Here is a 15,666-nt window from a genome sequence, read left to right on the forward strand (position 1 = left end):
GGAGGTTGCTGCGAGAGTCCCGGGAAGGACGAGGGGCGAGGAAGAAGAACGGGGTGGGGGGGGCTCCCGGGGACTCCCCGGGGGCTCCCCAAGTGGGATTCCTGGGTCTCGGTTCCCGGCTCTCGTCTCATCGCGTCCTCTCTCGCACCCCGTCACACACAGGGTGTCTCTCCCGCCCGTCAGAGGTCGCGCCCAGGCTGCAGTCTGGATGCCGAGGATCGCTCTCTAGTCCCCGCCCCCACCGCTTCACCTGGGCGCATGCGCGGACGTTCGGGCCCGGGGAGGTGGGGCGGGGCCTCGCGTGGATCGGGGCGGGGCCCCTCGTGGATCGGGGCGGGGCCGCAGGCTCTGACTGACAGCCTGGCTGCGCGGCCGGGACGGTCCCTCCGCTCCCGATCCGGCGGGAGGGAGGGGGGAGGGGCGGGATTTCCTGCGGGAGGCGCCGAGCCGGCCTTGGAAAAGGAGGAGAAAAGGGGTGAAGGGGGGCGCAGTGGGAGCCACCGTCCAGGGGGCCAGGGACCGAGCAGGACCGGCCGGACCCCCGGCGGGGCGGCTGGGAAAGGTGAGACTGTGGGGCCTGATCTGGGGGTCAGCACCCCTGAGGGCGGGCACAAAGTAACTTTTCTTGCGGGATCCGCGGGCGCCTTCATCCGACGGGTCCTTCCGTTCTCCTCGCGCAAGTACACCGTCTCCCCGCATCAATCCCTCCGGGCGCTTGGCCCTCCCGGTCTTTCTCGCCGCTTTGTTCCCCGGTCGGCCTGGGCTGGGCTGGGTTGGGGGGTTGCGCGGCGCTGGACTGGCATTCCGGGGGGCGGGGGAGCCAGCCCGACCCCATGCACTGCCAGGGGCGCCCTCCCCCTGTGTCGGGCCGCGGGCTTTGAGCTGGAGTGCCATCTGGTTTGGGCTTGGGACTTCTGGGGAGTAAGAGGACCCCAGCTAGGGCCCCAGGCCTGCCGCGGGTCTCATGCTACGGGACTCGGGCAACAAATTCTCGGCCACTGAGAGACTGACGTAAGCTTTTCTAAAGTAAAGTTGGGGCTTTGGGACCCAGATTCAGGCTTGGGAGGGCGGACAGCCCCATTTAGCAGAAGTACCCCAGCTCTCATCTCTCTTCTCTGCCCGGCTGCTTCTCCATCCCGCACTAGGGGTGAGGATGGGTCAGCAACAGGTGCTGTAAAGCCTCACTGTCCTGCAGGCAGACCCTCCGCCAGAGATGGGGGGCCATAGCTCCACACTCCACCTTCTGAATTCATAAAGAGCCCTTGGGCTAGGGCTTCCGGCGATCAGGGCAGAGCCGAGCTGGGGAGGGGTGACCCCCGCCAGGCCGCCTGTGCCTGACCCTCCCCGGCCCCACCTTCTGGCCCACCGCTTGTCTGTGGGTGTCAGAGCCTCAGGCTGTGGAGAACAGGCTGCTGGCCTGACCTGCCCCCGTGTGTCGTGCTGCCAGGGCCCCTCCTGCCCGGGTTGAGGTGCTGCCAGGTGCCCTGGGGCCTCGGTGACTCAGCCTCCCCCTCCCAGAACACCCCTTCCCCCCTCCCAACACTCCTCTCGTGCATGGCGGCTGCCTCCCGCTTACACTGGCTCAGCCCCTCCCTGGACTCAGAAGGGCAGCCAGGATAACTTGGGGGCTCCCTGGAAGCCCTGTCCTGTTCTTTCTCTGAGCCCTCCTTCTGGGACCCTTACAGACTCCAACTCAGCCTTCAGACGCTCAGCGGATCACACCTTTTCCAGACCCCCCGAGACCTGGCCGCCCCTGCTGCCCAAAGCGCGAGGGAATGCTGGCTTCTCTTTGGGTGGGCACTGGTGCTCCTGAGCCACGTCGGGAGGATTGGCGCCCCCAGTCCCGGCCCATCCCTGGGCTGTCGGAAGCTGCAAGCTGATATCCGTCCAGATTTCCACACAGCCTCCACCCCTTCAGAGATCAGCTTTCCTGCTTGTGGCGGCAGCTCACGAAGCACCTTGAAGGAGTACCCGTCAACGCCTGCCAAGAAGCCCACTGCCTGGAACGCCAGACACACTCCCCCCCACTGGACACCTGGCCCTCCAAAGGGCCAAGGGATGGCACCCTGACACCTCAGCTTAGACCAGGTTCCCTGCCTCTGCCCTGGACCCCTGAGCCCAGAGTCCAGCCCAGGGACCGGGAAGGATGGGTCGAGAACAGGACCTGATCCTCGCTGTCAAAAATGGAGATGTGACTGGTGTGCAGAAACTGGTGGCGAAGGTCAAGGCCACAAAGACAAGTGAGTACTTGGTGGGGTGACTGTCTACCTGAGACCCTCCTCTGAGTGCCAGGCTGTAGAGAGAGGCCTGGGGGGAGTGGTCACTCTGATCTGGGGCCTTAGGGTAGGAGTGCCTCAGTGTATCTGGGGCCTTAGGGTAGGAGTGCCTCAGTGTATCTGGGGCCTTAGGGTCGGAGTGCCTCAGTGTGGGAACGTCAGAGAGGAAGTTGGGTCCCCCTTGCTGTGTATGCTTAGGCAAATCTCTTAACCTCTCTGGGCCTCAGTTTCCTCACCTGTAGAGTGAAAGGAGTGAAGTACATTCATTCTAATTTGGGGGGAGTGTCTACTGTGTGCCAGGCTCTGTTCTATGCTCTGAGCTCCAGCAGTGAACAAAACTGACCCAAGTTCCTGCCCTTGTGGAGTTGCCTTCAGCAGGTGGTTTTTCCAGTGTGTTCTTTGGAGCCATGGGGTTTCTGGCAGTGGGTTGGGAAAGACTGAATAGGTAGCGCTCCACCTCTGACCCCTCTAGTCCAACCAGAGTATCTCTGTGTTTTTATCAATTTGATGACAACATTTGTAAGATAGCTTTTTTATTATTTAATTACAGCAGTGGGACACATTTATCGTGGGCTCCTCTGAGTGTAAGATAGCTTTTTTAAAAGGGAATTCTGCTTAAAACAGGGATTTCCCTGATAGCTCAGCTGGTAAAGAGTCTGCCCGCAATGCGGGAGACCCTGGTTCGATTCCTGGGTCGGGAAGATCTCCTGGAGAAGGGATAAGTTGCCCACTCCAGTATTCTGGCCTGGAGAATTCCATGGACCGTATAGTCCATTGGGTTGCAAAGAGTCCGATACGACTGAGCAACTTTCACTTTCTGCTTAAAACAAAGTTCACATTATCTAACCGGTTACTGAAGCTTACTGGAGGGTGTGTGTCCAAAGTTAATTTCCTGAGAGAGAGAGGCCTCTCCACAACCTAGGGTCTCTAGTCGATAGGGCTGTGGGGGCTCCGTGCACAGGTGGCCGCACCTGACTTCCAGCCCCTGAGTACCTCTGCAATGAGACCCCCCCAAGAAGAATAGACCTCTGGGCTTCAGGGCAAGCTCCCTGGACTGTCCCAGGAGGACCCTGGACTTGTCCTCTGAGTTGCTCGACCAGCAGGGACAGGAGGGGAGGGAGGATCCTTCTCAAGTGCTGGGGCTCTAGCCCCAAAACGCAGCTTGGCCCTTTCACAGGCAGGCGTCCCCTGGGCTACCCGAAGATGTCTAATTATCCCCACCCACGCCTGGGAGTGTGGTGCCCGAAGGAAGGATTTTAAGGGCCTGGGAGTTGTGCACATGTGTGAGTGCCCCTTGCACTTCCACACCAGGGCAGGACACCCAGGTTGTTGGGAGATGGAGTTGGAGAGGGTGCTCTCTGTGCCCTGGGGAAGTGGCTGCAGGGTGAGCCTGGTAAGGGGAAGGTGCCAAGGAGGGCCCTGGAGGCCCAAGAGTGGGAGCCGCTCCCCTCCTCCCCGCACCTCGGTGTTGTTTTTGGCAATCTGCCCAGTGGGGCCTTGGCCTCGTAGCCCTGCGGCCTCAAAGTGAGGCCCTCAGGGAGGCAAGTGGCTGGAGGCTGGTGGCGGGAACTTTGCAGCTGGGGTCCTAGGCTCTGGGAAGGTCCCTGGTGCTCAGAAGGGAATGTCTGTGGGGGAAGATGACCATCCCCCCACCCCCAAGGCATTTGCACAGGTGTAGAGTCATAGGGTCCTGGGACTCCCTGTCTCCCCTCCCAGTCCTCTAAGAGGCTGGGAAAGCTGGTGACAAAAAGGAGATCCCAAAGTGACCTTTGCAGACCCTAGAGCTTTTCCTGGTGGCTCAGTTGGTAAAGTATCTGCCTGTAAGGCAGGAGACCTGGGTTTGATGGCTGGGTCCGAAAGATCCCCTGGAGAAGCAAATGGCAACCCACTCCAGTATTCTTGCCTGAAGAATCCCACAGACAGAGGAGCCTGGCGACTACTGTCCATAGGGCCACGTTGTAGTTGCCTCTATTCCCTGAGACAGGCACTTCTGTACCCACTTTACAGACAAGGAAGCTGACACTCAGAGAGGGTTAGTGATTTGCCCAAGGTCACACAGCCGTGGCGTGGCAGATCACCCCACAAGCCCAAGCCCTCCTCCCTGTGCTACCGCACTCGGCTGCCAATCAGAATCACCCAGGGATTGTTCTGAAAGTGACGACTCCCTGGTCTCCCTCAGTATTACAGAATCATCACAGAGAGCTGAGGACTTTGCAGAATCAGATCATTCTTCGGGTGATTCTGAAGCAGTTCTCAGGAGGGAGTGGCTGCAGACTCCTGCTCCATACCCAATAGGGTGAAGGGAACTGCCGGAAGGGAGGCATCAAGGGCTCCCTCTTTCCCCTCTGGGCGGTGGCTCGAGCTTCCTGGCAGTCCAAAGAGGGGTGCGCCCTGAGCCTCTTCCATTGGGTACCAGGTCACTGGGGGGCCGGCCCTCCCTGCCTGTCTGGGTCCTCAGGGCGCAGGTGCCTGGGAGAAGAGGGCAACTGATGCCCAGGCCTAGCCTCTGCCCTTCCTCCCTCCTCCCTGCTCTGAGCTGTCCCCTTCTCCGACCAGAGGAAATGGAGCGGGCCGGGGGTGGCCCGCTGAGCTCACATCCTCCACCAGAGCCTAAATCAGGAGCGCGACCCTTCCACCCCCAGAGCCCGGGCCTGGGAAGAAGGTGGTGGCGCAGGGGAAGTGCCTGGAGCCGCTGCCAGGAACCTAGGACCCTCCGCCCTCCCCGCCAAGGTCCCCAGCCCAGTCACTCAGAGGCTCTCCCCCACCGCCTTTCCGGCCATTGTTCTGGAAAAAAAAAACCACATAGAGCCACCCAGGCTGGCCCTGCCCTTGTTCCTGTCACGTTATCCTGCCACTCCCTGGAGGGACTGCCTCTCGGCCACCCCAGACCGTCCAGGCGGGCGGCAGGTGGAGAGACTTCCCTGTATTGACCTCCTTGTCCTCACCGAGGCTCAGAGAGGTCCCGGGGCTGGCCAAGGCCACACAGCCGAGCAGAGAGAGAAGAATCTGAACCACGTGCATCCTGCTCCTCGGGCCTCTGTTCTGTCCACTGCGCTGAGCGGTGCTGTGTGGCGAGGACTTTCCAAGGGGGCTGCAGGATGGCTGGGAGCGGCCTCCAGTCCCTCGTGGCTTCATCACTCCTCAGCTCTTATCTTTTCGGTGCAGCGTCGTTCGGCTCGGCCCTAAACGTAGCTGTCTCCCCGTCTTGTCCTGTGTGCCTCCTGCTGCAGGCTTGGTCCCTCCCTATTGGAATGAGGCCCTGTCTTACTGGGGTATTCAGGGGCCCACTGGGGCCTGGGGGGCAGGCCTGGACCAGCACACTTGGCACCGTGCCCAGCTGGGTTGAGCCGGGCCTCCTCCTCCTCCTTCCCGGCAGGGGTGGGTTCCAGCGGGAGGCAGGGGCCGCCTGTGACAGCACTCTCCTCTTCCCGAGGACCGCCGCCCCCCGCCTCCTGCACCCTGGCTCACATGTGGAGCACACCTGCATGAACCCTGTCCCCGAGAGGGGACTGATCCAGTGTCCTACCCCTGCCCCTTGGTCCTCTTGCCATTCCTTGCCCTAGGTCAGGGAGCTGTCTGCTAGGAGCCTGTGGGTTCAGAGTCTGCAGTTCCTCCCCTGACAGGGGCTGGTGGGTAGGACTCTACCAGCTTTCACTGGAGACACCGCATCTCAGGAGTATGGGCTAACATGTAAGGAGCGCTAAATGCTGATAGCTCCCGTTTTTCATGAGGGTCAGGCATTGTACTCACAGCCCTCATGCGTGGCTTCTGTGATCAGCCCGTTTTACAGATGAGGACCCTGAACCTGAGAGGTTAAGTGACTTTCCGCAGATCACACAGTGAGTGCCTGGCAGAGCCGGCTGGGACATGGTGTAGGTCTGCGTGACGCTGCCTTCCCCTCTAGCTCCATTCAGGGATGCCCCCTTGGCCAGGCATGTGGCCCTTGGGTCCAGCCCTGGCATCCACCCTCTCACTTCAAGCTTCTGGTCCCTCTCTCTTCTCTCTCAGCCCCCTCGGCCCATGGAACAATGAGACTCGCTCCTCAGCCCATTCAGGCAGGAATGCCAACCATGCGCTTATGGGCCTGTCCTTTGAGGGCACGGCAGGCCCGGGTTGGGGGGGGGCCCATCTCCGCCCCCTTTGACTATAAACAAGTGGGGCTGGGGACCCGGGGAAGCCAGGCCACTGCAGCAGCAGCTCCTTGCCATCAGCACCCTCCAGCTGATGGGCTGGGGTGGGGGGCCCACAGGGACCAGACAGCTTGGCGGACCATGGGACAGGTGCTTTTCTGCACTCCGAGAGGTCAGCGGGAGCCGAGTGGTGGGCAGGAGGGACCCTGGGTCAAGGGTGGGTACGGGCGCCCTGACACCTCCGCTCTGACCCCCAGAGCTCCTTGGCTCCACGAAGAGGCTCAATGTCAACTACCAGGATGCTGATGGGTGAGTGAGAACCCGCCCCCCCCAATCCCTCTTGAAAACTGTGTGGTGGGGGAGGGGCGGAGAAGGATCGGGGGCCTGGAGTCCCTTTCCCTCTCAAACCCGGCCCTGGAAGCGTGTTCGCTGAGCGTTCTGGCCCCTGTCTGCCCGCGCGCCTGCCCATGGGGCTGCCTCTGAGTGCGGGGAGGGGGCCTCTGAGAGGCCTCCTTGGGTCCCATTCCTGCTGGGCCCCCTTTTCTCCCTGGAGGGTAGGAGCCCTGGGGCTCCTGCTCCCACGGCCCCCTCCCCTGGGCCCGCTGAGGGGGAGGCCAGACAAACAGGCCTCTCAGCCCAGACACTGAGCCCTTTCATGCCGCAGCCCAGCAGCTCTGCGCTCCCACGGCACGGCTGGCAGGGTGTGTGTGTGTCGGGGCCGGGGGGGCACCGGGGGGGGTCGGCCACAGTGGGCAAGTAACTCAGCCACGCCAGCCCCCAGGATGAGTCTGCCCTGGAAGACCAGGATTTCGGGGGTGGGGACTGCTCCCTGACACCTCTGACCCATGTCCCACCACGCCAGCTTTTCGGCTCTCCACCATGCCGCCCTGGGGGGCAGCCTGGAGCTCATTGCCCTGCTGCTGGAGGCTCAGGCCACCGTGGATATCAAGGACAGCAATGGTGAGAGCCCAGGGTACCCCCTACCCCAGAGCCTGGGGTCAATGTGCTCCTGCCACAACACGGCAGGGCCAAGGGATGTGGGCGTGGCTTCTGGGAGCTTGCAGATGCTGGACCTCGTCAGTCTTCACAGCCTCCTGGGGTCATGGGTGGTACTGACATCCCATTATCCAGCTGGGGAAGTTGAGGTTACAAGGCCACCAGATCCTCTGTGCTGGGCACGGTGGGCTTCTGGCTTCAGCCAGGCCTCTCCCTGACCACACCCAGCTTCCTCTGGGTCTGTCTCCCCTCCAGCCTGGGCTCAGTTCCCTCCCCCGATCCCAGGCCATCCCAGGACCTCCCTCAGAAACCTGTCCCCTCCTGCAGGCATGCGCCCACTGCACTACGCGGCCTGGCAGGGCCGCCTGGAGCCTGTGAGGCTGCTGCTGCGCGCCTCTGCGGCCGTGAACGCTGCCTCACTGGACGGGCAGATCCCACTGCACCTGGCTGCCCAGTACGGACACTATGAAGTGGTACGCGAGCTTACCAGCCTACGGGGCGCTGGGGCTGGGGGCAGGGGCCGGCACAGGGGGCCCGGCCAGGTCAGACCCCTCACCCAGCTCCCCCCACCCCAGTCAGAAATGCTCCTCCAGCATCAGTCCAACCCGTGCCTGGTCAACAAGGCCAAGAAGACGCCCTTGGACTTGGCCTGTGAGTTTGGACGGCTCAAGGTGAGGCCTGCTGCCCTTGGGGTAGTGGGTTCTGAGCGGGCGGGGTCTCCGGAGGGGAGGCCCTACCCAAGTGCCGGTTGCCGCAGGTGGCCCAGCTGTTGCTGAATAGCCATTTATGCGTGGCACTGCTGGAGGGGGAGGCCAAGGACCCATGCGACCCCAACTACACCACGCCCCTGCACTTGGCTGCCAAGAACGGCCACAGAGAGGTTATCAGGTACCCACCGGGGCCTCCCCGGCTTCCTCCTCCTCTTCCCATGGGACTGATAACGTCCCCTCAGTGCCCTGCCCCGCTGCCCTCTTCACCCTTGCTCTGGATGGCTCTCCCAGCCCCCAGCGATCAGCTTCTTCTCCTTCCGTACCCGCTGCCCCCCACGCCAGTCACTCGCCCTCCCGTCTGCAGGCAGCTCCTGAGAGCTGGGATTGAGATCAACCGCCAGACCAAAACAGGCACAGCGCTCCACGAGGCCGCGCTGTATGGCAAGACTGAGGTGGTGCGGCTGCTCCTGGAGGTGGGTGTGGACCCCTGGTCACCCCGCAGGTGTATACAGATCCCCGCCAGTGCCAGATCCAAGACCGGCTGGGGAGGCCGGAGAAGGGGTGTCTTGCACTGGTGGGGCCCAAGTGGCTGGAAAGCAGACAGACCTGGTTTGAGCCCCAGTTCCACCTTTCACTGGCTGAGTGACCTTGAGCTCGTCCCAGAACAAATCTGAGCTTCCATTTCCTCGTGTAAAATATGAAAACAGTAGCTACTTCCTGGGTAGTTGTGGGAATTGGGAGAAGCGGCCAACCCGGTGCTCAACACAGGCTCGCCCCACTCTGTGCACCCAGGGCGGGGTGGATGTGAACATTCGGAACACGTATAACCAGACGGCGCTGGACATCGTGAATCAATTCACCACTTCCCAGGCCAGCCGGGAGATTAAGCAGCTATTGCGGGGTGAGTGTGGTGGGGAGAAGACCCAGCCCAGGGCGTTCAGAGCCACTCCAGAGGGTCCCCGGGAGTGGAGGAGCAGATGTCACATTCCTAGGGCTGGCTGGAGGAATGCTGTGGGGATGAGGGGGCAGGGACCTAGGGGAGGGTCATGAAGGGGACTGGAGGGGTGGGAAGATGCCCTGGGAACCCTCAGATGACACCCGTCCTCCTCATCTCAGAGGCCTCAGGGATCCTGAAGGTCCGGGCCCTCAAGGATTTCTGGAACCTCCACGACCCCACTGCCCTCAATGTCCGGGCAGGGGACGTCATCACGGTGAGGACCCGATGCAGGCATTCCTTTGAGAACACAATTGGTTGCCATCACTTACTTGGGCACCTGCTATGGATCAGGCTCTGTGTTAAGGTCTTTATTTGCACGATCTCATTGAATTCTTCCCCGTCTAAGTAAGGTAGGCGTTCCTACCTCTTCCTTTTTTAGAGCTGACAGAATTGAGGCTTAGAGAATTAAAGTGATTTGTCCAGAGTCACACGCTAGCCTGCAGTGGAGCTGGGGTCTGAACGGGGGCTCACTGCAGACTCTTTGTTTGCCCTGGAGGCAACCCAGGGGTTGGGTTGGATGCTGGCAGGGGCAGGACTGTAAGCCCACTTGAGCATCCGAGGAGCTCCCTGGGGGGACGGGAGGAGCTGGACCGCTTGGCACAAGAAGTGACCATCCCCCTGCCCGTCTGCCACAGGTGCTTGAACAGCATCCAGACGGCCGCTGGAAGGGCCACATCCACGAGAGCCAGAGGGGCACCGACCGCGTGGGCTACTTTCCCCCAGGCATCGTCGAGGTGGTCAGCAAGCGGGTGGGTGTCCTGGCACCCCGCCTCCCCTCTGTGCCCACCCCCCTGCGCCCAGGCTTCTCCAGGACGCCACAGCCCCCTGCCGAGGAGCCCCTGCACCCCCTCACCTATGGCCAGCTGCCCCGGGTGGGCCTCAGCCCAGACAGCCCAGGTACGTCCTCCCCGGGAGCGGGTAGGGCGATACTGGGCCCCGGGGTGAGCATCTGGCTCTGGCCAGCTGCCAGCCAGCTGTGGGCGGGGCCCACCGGGGTTCTGACTGCTTGGCTCCTGCCCCTGCAGCAGGTGACAGGAACAGCGTGGGCAGCGAGGGCAGCGTGGGCAGCATCCGCAGTGCTGGCAGCGGGCAGAGCTCCGAGGGCACCAATGGCCACAGCACTGGCCTCCTTATCGAGAACGCCCAGGTGGGTGGGGGGTGGGGGGTGCTTGGGACCAGGGCTGGACCCCTTCTCCTCCCCTTCCCCCGCCTCCCACTGCCAGTTCCCCAAACAAGAGACAGCTCCTTCCCGTCTCCAGCCGCTGCCCTCTGCCGGAGAGGACCAGGTGCCTCCAGGACTACAGCCCCCGTCCCTGGCAGGTAGGGAGGGAGACGGGGACCTGGGTGGGCCAGGAGAGATGCAGGTGGGGCAGCTGAGGACCTGGCATCCCTTCATCCTGCCACCCTGAATGCATTTCTCTCCATCCTCAAAGACAACCCGAACCACCGCCCTCTGGCCAACTATCGCTCGGGGGAGCAGCACTTCACCCAGGACGTGAGGCCTGAGCAGCTGCTGGAGGGGAAGGTGTGACCTCCACCGGGGAGGTGGCTATGGGCCCAGAGGAGGGGGCGGGATGGGCCTCAGCATGGACTTGAGTTCCTGTTCTGACCAGGCCCCTGGGGGTGGGGCTGGGATCAATGGCTGGGCTGTGGCCTTGGCACTCAGCACCGCCCCCAGCAGGCTCAGCACCATTAACGGCACCCCCTCCCCCCAACTTGCAGGATGCTCAGGCCATTCATAACTGGCTGAGCGAGTTCCAGCTGGAGGGCTACACTGCCCACTTTCTGCAGGCCGGCTACGACGTGCCAACCATCAGCCGCATGACGCCTGAGGTCTGTGCCACAGCGGGAGGGCGGGGCAGGAACCCTTGGCCAGGGGAGGGGGCCTGATGGCACGACTCTGTGTGGCAGGACCTGACGGCCATTGGGGTGACCAAGCCTGGGCACAGGAAGAAGATCGCCTCGGAGATCGCCCAGCTGAGCATCGCCGAGTGGTTGCCCAACTACATCCCAGTGAGTGGGCGGCAGGCACGGGCTCCCACCGCCGGCTGAGACTTCACGGCGTGTGGGGGCTGATGGTGCGGCTCTTGCAGGCGGACCTGCTGGAGTGGCTGTGCGCCCTGGGGCTGCCGCAGTACCACAAGCAGCTGGTGAGCAGTGGCTACGACTCCATGGGGCTGGTGGCTGACCTCACCTGGGAGGAGCTGCAGGAGATCGGCGTCAACAAGCTCGGTGAGGACCGCCCTGGGCCTCCTGGCTGGGCCCCCCCTTGCCTCCAAGGGTCCCCAAGATGCTCCGGGGTCCAGGAGGGATGAAGGGCACCCTCTCCAGCCCCAGCTCACCCTGCCGCCTCTATCCGCCCGCTCTCAGGTCATCAGAAGAAGCTCATGCTGGGGGTGAAGCGGCTGGCTGAGCTCCGGCGGGGCCTACTGCAGGGGGAGTCTCCGGGGGAAGGCGGCCGCCGGCTGGCCAGGGGCCCGGAGCTGATGGCCATTGAGGGGCTGGAGAACGGGGACGGGCCCCCTGTGGCCAGCCCACGCCTCCTCACCTTCCAGGGCGGCGAGCTGAGCCCCGAGCTCCAGGCGGCCATGGCAGGGGGCGGCCCCGAGCCACTCCCCCTGCCCCCTGCCCGCTCCCCCAGCCAAGAGAGCATTGGGGCCCGCTCACGGGGGTCTGGTCACTCGCAGGAACAGCCTGCCCCTCAGCCGGGTGGTGGGGACCTCAACGCCCCACAGGAGAGGAATCTTCCGGAGGGCACAGAGCGGCCCCCTAAACTCTGTTCCCCACTTCCTAGCCAAGGGCCCCCGCCTTACGTTTTCATGTACCCCCAGGCCTCACCCTCCAGCCCGGCCCCTGGGCCGCCTCCGGGCGCTCCCCGGGCCTTCTCCTACTTGGCCGGCTCCCCGGCCACTCCTCCAGACCCCCCGCGGCCCAAGCGCCGGTCCCACAGCCTGAGCCGCCCTGGCCCAGCCGAGGGGGAGGCCGACGGGGAGGCCGAAGGGCCAGTGGATAGTGCCCTGGGCAGCTACGCCACCCTCACTCGGCGACCAGGACGCAGCACCCTCGCCCGGACCAGCCCCAGCCCAACCCCAACGCGGGGGGCTCCCCGCAGCCAGTCCTTTGCCCTCCGGGCTCGCCGCAAAGGCCCTCCGCCCCCGCCCCCCAAGCGCCTCAGCTCCGTCTCTGGCTCCACCCCGGAGCCCCCACCACCGGATGGAAGCCTGGGGCCCAAGGAAGGGGCCACAGGGCCCCGGAGGCGAACACTGAGTGAACCCACAGGCCCCTCGGAGCCGCCTGGCCCACCTGCCCCGGCCGGCGCCGCATCGGACACGGAGGAGGAGGACCCGGGGCCCGAGGGGACACCCCCGTCTCGGGGCAGCTCAGGGGAAGGGCTCCCCTTTGCAGAGGAGGGGAACCTGACTATCAAACAGCGGCCCAAGCCGGCAGGACCCCAACCCCGGGAGACGCCGGTGCCCACCGGCCTTGACTTCAACCTCACAGAGTCAGACACTGTTAAACGGAGGCCCAAGTGCCGGGAGAGGGAGCCACTGCAGACGGCACTCCTGGCCTTTGGAGTGGCGGGCGCCACGCCCAATGCCCCTGCCCCCCAGCCCTCGCAGACCCCCAGCGAGTCCCCCGCGGCCTCTCCCAGCCCTCCCCGGCCTGACCTGAGCAGCCTTCCCACCCCCGGAGCTCCAGCCCCTCTCCCCACCAGCCCCCCGGCCCAGCCCCCTGGGCCGGCCCTGGAAAATAGTCGGCGGCCTGGGGAGACTGAGCCCCCGGCTGCCCCCGCTGCCCTCATCAAGGTGCCCGGAGCAGGTATGAAGCCAGGGCCTGTGGGAAGAGGTTGGTGTGGGTAGGGCCTGTGTCCGGCTCAGCTGAGTCACAGGCCAACCTCTTTGTCTCTGCAGGAACAGCCCCCAAGCCTGTGTCGGTGGCCTGCACCCAGCTGGCATTTTCCGGCCCTAAGCTGGCTCCCCGGCTCGGTCCCCGCCCGGTGCCCCCTCCAAGGCCAGAGAGCGCGGGGGCCGCAGGCCCGGGCCGGGCCCAGCAGAGACTGGAGCAGACCAGCTCGTCGCTGGCAGCTGCACTGCGGGCCGCGGAGAAGAGCATTAGCGCAGAGGAGCGAGAGGGGTGAGGGTGCTGGGAGAACGGGAGATGGAGACGTAAGAGCGGCTCCCCCACCCCCCCGAGTCCTTCCCCAGGGTCTGGGGAGGTTGGGGAGGGGACATCGGTGTCATGGCAGGCAGGCAGATCCTCAGGCTGGGGGGGTCCCCACGGGAAGGGGTCACCCAGATCTGGCCTGCAGGCAAGTGGCACTTAGAGGCACACGAGCTTGGACCAGTCACTTCTTTCTGTGAACCCCAGTGCCTCTGTGGGAGGAAGGGTCAGTGACTCCCATGACCTCGGGAAGTTGTGAGAGATGGGGCAAGATGCACACCTGGCGCTCGCCCCAGCCAGGCCCCATGCCCAGGGCCAGCAGGGTGCAGACTGCCGGCTCGTCTGACCTGGCCCTTCCCTGCTGCAGCGCCCCCGGCGCCTCCGCCAAGCACATCCTAGATGACATCAGCACCATGTTTGACGCCCTGGCTGAACAGCTGGACGCCATGTTGGACTGAGCCGGACATGCCGGCGGCCTTCGGCGGCCCCCACTGCTGCCTCCCACAGCGCCCGCTGCCTCCCCCAGCGCAGAAGACACCCCTGCCGCCCGAGCGGGGCCCCTCCTGCCGCCCCCAGCCTGCGGCCTTCCCCACAGCAGCCCCATGTGGAGCAGAGAGGACTTTTCAGAACCTGACGTCTCAGCAAAGCCCCCTTATCCCTGCAATGTGTGATCTGACGGGAGGACCCTGCTTCTCAGACAGGGACCCTGGTAAGAGCTTCCTATCCAGGAAGAGTGGTGGCCGGGCTTCTGGGGTGCCTTCTCTGTCCACCCCCAACCTGTGTCTCAGGTGCCTGTGCCAAGGTCCCCTGGCCGCCCGCCGTGCAGTCCTGGCGCCCTGAGAGGCTGGAGGCCGCGGTGTGTCTGGCCGGGCCCCGGCAGGTGCACACAGGACGTGTCAAGGGCCGGGGCCTGCTCTCACCATCAGCGGCACAGCCCGCCTCGGGCCCCGGCTCTGCCTGCCCTCAGCGAGGCAAAGCTGTCTGCGGCAGGGCCGGTGGAATTAACGGATCCCTTGAACAGATCCCCAGAGTCCAAACGTTTCCAACTGTAAATGTTATTTTTTAAGCAGAGAGAAATGCATATATTTTAAATGGAATTTATTCTATCTATAACTGCCTGTGAGGACGAAGTGGTGGGGGTGGGGGGCTTCGGACCACAGTGAGAGCACCCACTGCCCGCCATGGGGCTGGATGCCTGACCTGCCTGGCCAAGGCCCCGGCTCTGTAAGCATTTAACCTCTTCCCCCAACTAACACCAATGAAAGTGTCATTCCACGAGACCGTGCTGTGTGTTTGGATGTGCGCCGTGAACCTCTGAGCCCAGGGGTCGCGCCTGAGCCAGACCCGAGCGCCCCCACCAATGTGCGGTGGGGGGAAGGTGGAAGACTTGGCCCCCCCCTCAACTCACCTTCAGGGAGGGGCTCCCTCACTGGCCTGACCCTTGGGTGGGCCCCTTCGTGGCTGCCTCAGGGACCAGCCACAGGTTTTGCTTCAGCAGTTTATAAGTTTTAATACAAACCAGTCTGTATTCATTCCCAAAAGGCTCATTTCCAGTAAAAAATATACACCAGTAAAAACATTCTCACAGGGTAACTGGGGCTGAGGCTGGAAGGAGGTTCCAGGCTGCGCCCCCGGGACTGGCTCCAGGGCCTGCCCAAGGGCGGCCTGGGAGGAGGTTCTCGGGCCAGGCGGGGGCTCGGCTCCGTCTTCAGGCCCTAGCGTGAGGCCCCCCACAGAGGAGGAGTGGGCTCTGCCCCAGGAAGACAGGACGAGGGGGGCCCAGGGAGGGCGCCCCGCCACCCCAGCCTCCAGCAGCGCCATGGAGGACCGCTGGCACGTCCCAGGACTGCCCTCCCACCAGAGGCCCCACGGTCCACAGCTCTGCCCAAAGACCAGGTGGCACTCGGTCAGGGGGCCCTGGAGGGGGGCAGCCCACAGGTGGAGGGGGCTGAGGGCCCCTCTGCTAAGCACATGAGGTCATACATTCAAGAGCCCAGGGGTCTCCCCCTGGCAAGGAAGAGCCAGACGGTCCTGGACTGAGGCTGCAGCTCTGCGTCTCCGCGGGAAGCCCCGGGATGGGGACCACAGCTGGGTCTGACACCGGGAGCTGGGCCTCCAGGGCCCCGTGGCACAAGAGCAAGCCTTGAAATATTCATGATATCAACTCCCCAGACGCAGAAACGGGTGTGGCTTCAGCCCCAGGGACCACAGCACTATGGCCCATGGCCAGAGGCTCAGAAGGGAGAGTTCATGCCCAGCTTAGTTTCAAACTGCAGCTTCTGTCGCTTCTGGTAGCGGACGCGGACCCTGGTGGGTGGAGATTGAAGACCAGGTTAGCGCAGACACCGAGACCAAGGTAGACAGGATGCAGAGGTCGCCAGGAAGGCTGGCGTGGG

The 15,666-nt window shown here is 63.8% G+C and overlaps 2 protein-coding genes across 14 annotated transcripts in view; one reads left to right on the top strand and one right to left on the bottom strand.

The window, feature by feature from the left end:
* The first annotated feature begins 444 nt into the window (after window positions 1-444).
* CASKIN2 (CASK interacting protein 2) lies at window positions 445-14,550 on the top strand. 4 transcript variants are annotated; one of them, XM_070479973.1, is made up of 21 exons: window positions 2,180-2,240; window positions 5,840-5,966; window positions 6,055-6,115; window positions 6,664-6,715; window positions 7,269-7,366; window positions 7,730-7,875; window positions 7,978-8,073; window positions 8,160-8,290; window positions 8,477-8,585; window positions 8,905-9,013; window positions 9,229-9,323; window positions 9,745-10,006; window positions 10,135-10,256; window positions 10,369-10,429; window positions 10,543-10,634; window positions 10,832-10,942; window positions 11,021-11,122; window positions 11,203-11,341; window positions 11,480-12,928; window positions 13,021-13,243; window positions 13,638-14,550. In XM_070479973.1, the coding sequence occupies exons 6-21, from the start codon at window positions 7,732-7,734 to the stop codon at window positions 13,726-13,728; spliced, it is 3,336 nt and encodes a 1,111-aa protein (XP_070336074.1). In that variant the 5' UTR covers window positions 2,180-2,240; window positions 5,840-5,966; window positions 6,055-6,115; window positions 6,664-6,715; window positions 7,269-7,366; window positions 7,730-7,731; the 3' UTR covers window positions 13,729-14,550. The 4 variants fall into 4 exon arrangements, with proteins under 4 accessions (XP_020741493.2, XP_070336075.1, XP_070336073.1 ...); XM_020885834.2 differs by lacking the exons at window positions 5,840-5,966; window positions 6,055-6,115 and adding an exon at window positions 445-562 and having other exon boundaries at window positions 1,686-2,240; XM_070479972.1 differs by lacking the exons at window positions 5,840-5,966; window positions 6,055-6,115 and adding an exon at window positions 580-1,011 and having other exon boundaries at window positions 1,686-2,240.
* A 204-nt stretch (window positions 14,551-14,754) lies between these two features.
* TMEM94 (transmembrane protein 94) overlaps window positions 14,755-15,666 on the bottom strand; it is a 35,328-nt gene continuing 34,416 nt past the window's right edge. For all 10 annotated transcript variants that reach the window (XM_070479966.1, XM_020885833.2, XM_070479970.1 and 7 more), the window contains one exon: window positions 14,755-15,577. In XM_070479966.1, the coding sequence (XP_070336067.1) occupies window positions 15,505-15,577 (73 nt within the window). In that variant the 3' untranslated portion in view covers window positions 14,755-15,504. The remainder of the gene's footprint in view (window positions 15,578-15,666) is intronic.

This window comes from Odocoileus virginianus, chromosome 17 (genome assembly GCF_023699985.2).
Source record: "Odocoileus virginianus isolate 20LAN1187 ecotype Illinois chromosome 17, Ovbor_1.2, whole genome shotgun sequence".
NCBI lineage: Eukaryota > Metazoa > Chordata > Mammalia > Artiodactyla > Cervidae > Odocoileus > Odocoileus virginianus.

Bases quoted from the DNA above. Each gene is read 5' to 3' on its own strand.
- CASKIN2 (XM_020885834.2), top strand. From the start codon at position 2,147: ATGGGTCGAGAACAGGACCTGATCCTCGCTGTCAAAAATGGAGATGTG. The intron at 7,367-7,729 runs GTGAGAGCCCAG...CCCCTCCTGCAG, and splicing joins GGATATCAAGGACAGCAATG to GCATGCGCCCACTGCACTAC. The intron at 8,291-8,476 runs GTACCCACCGGG...TCCCGTCTGCAG, and splicing joins GGCCACAGAGAGGTTATCAG to GCAGCTCCTGAGAGCTGGGA.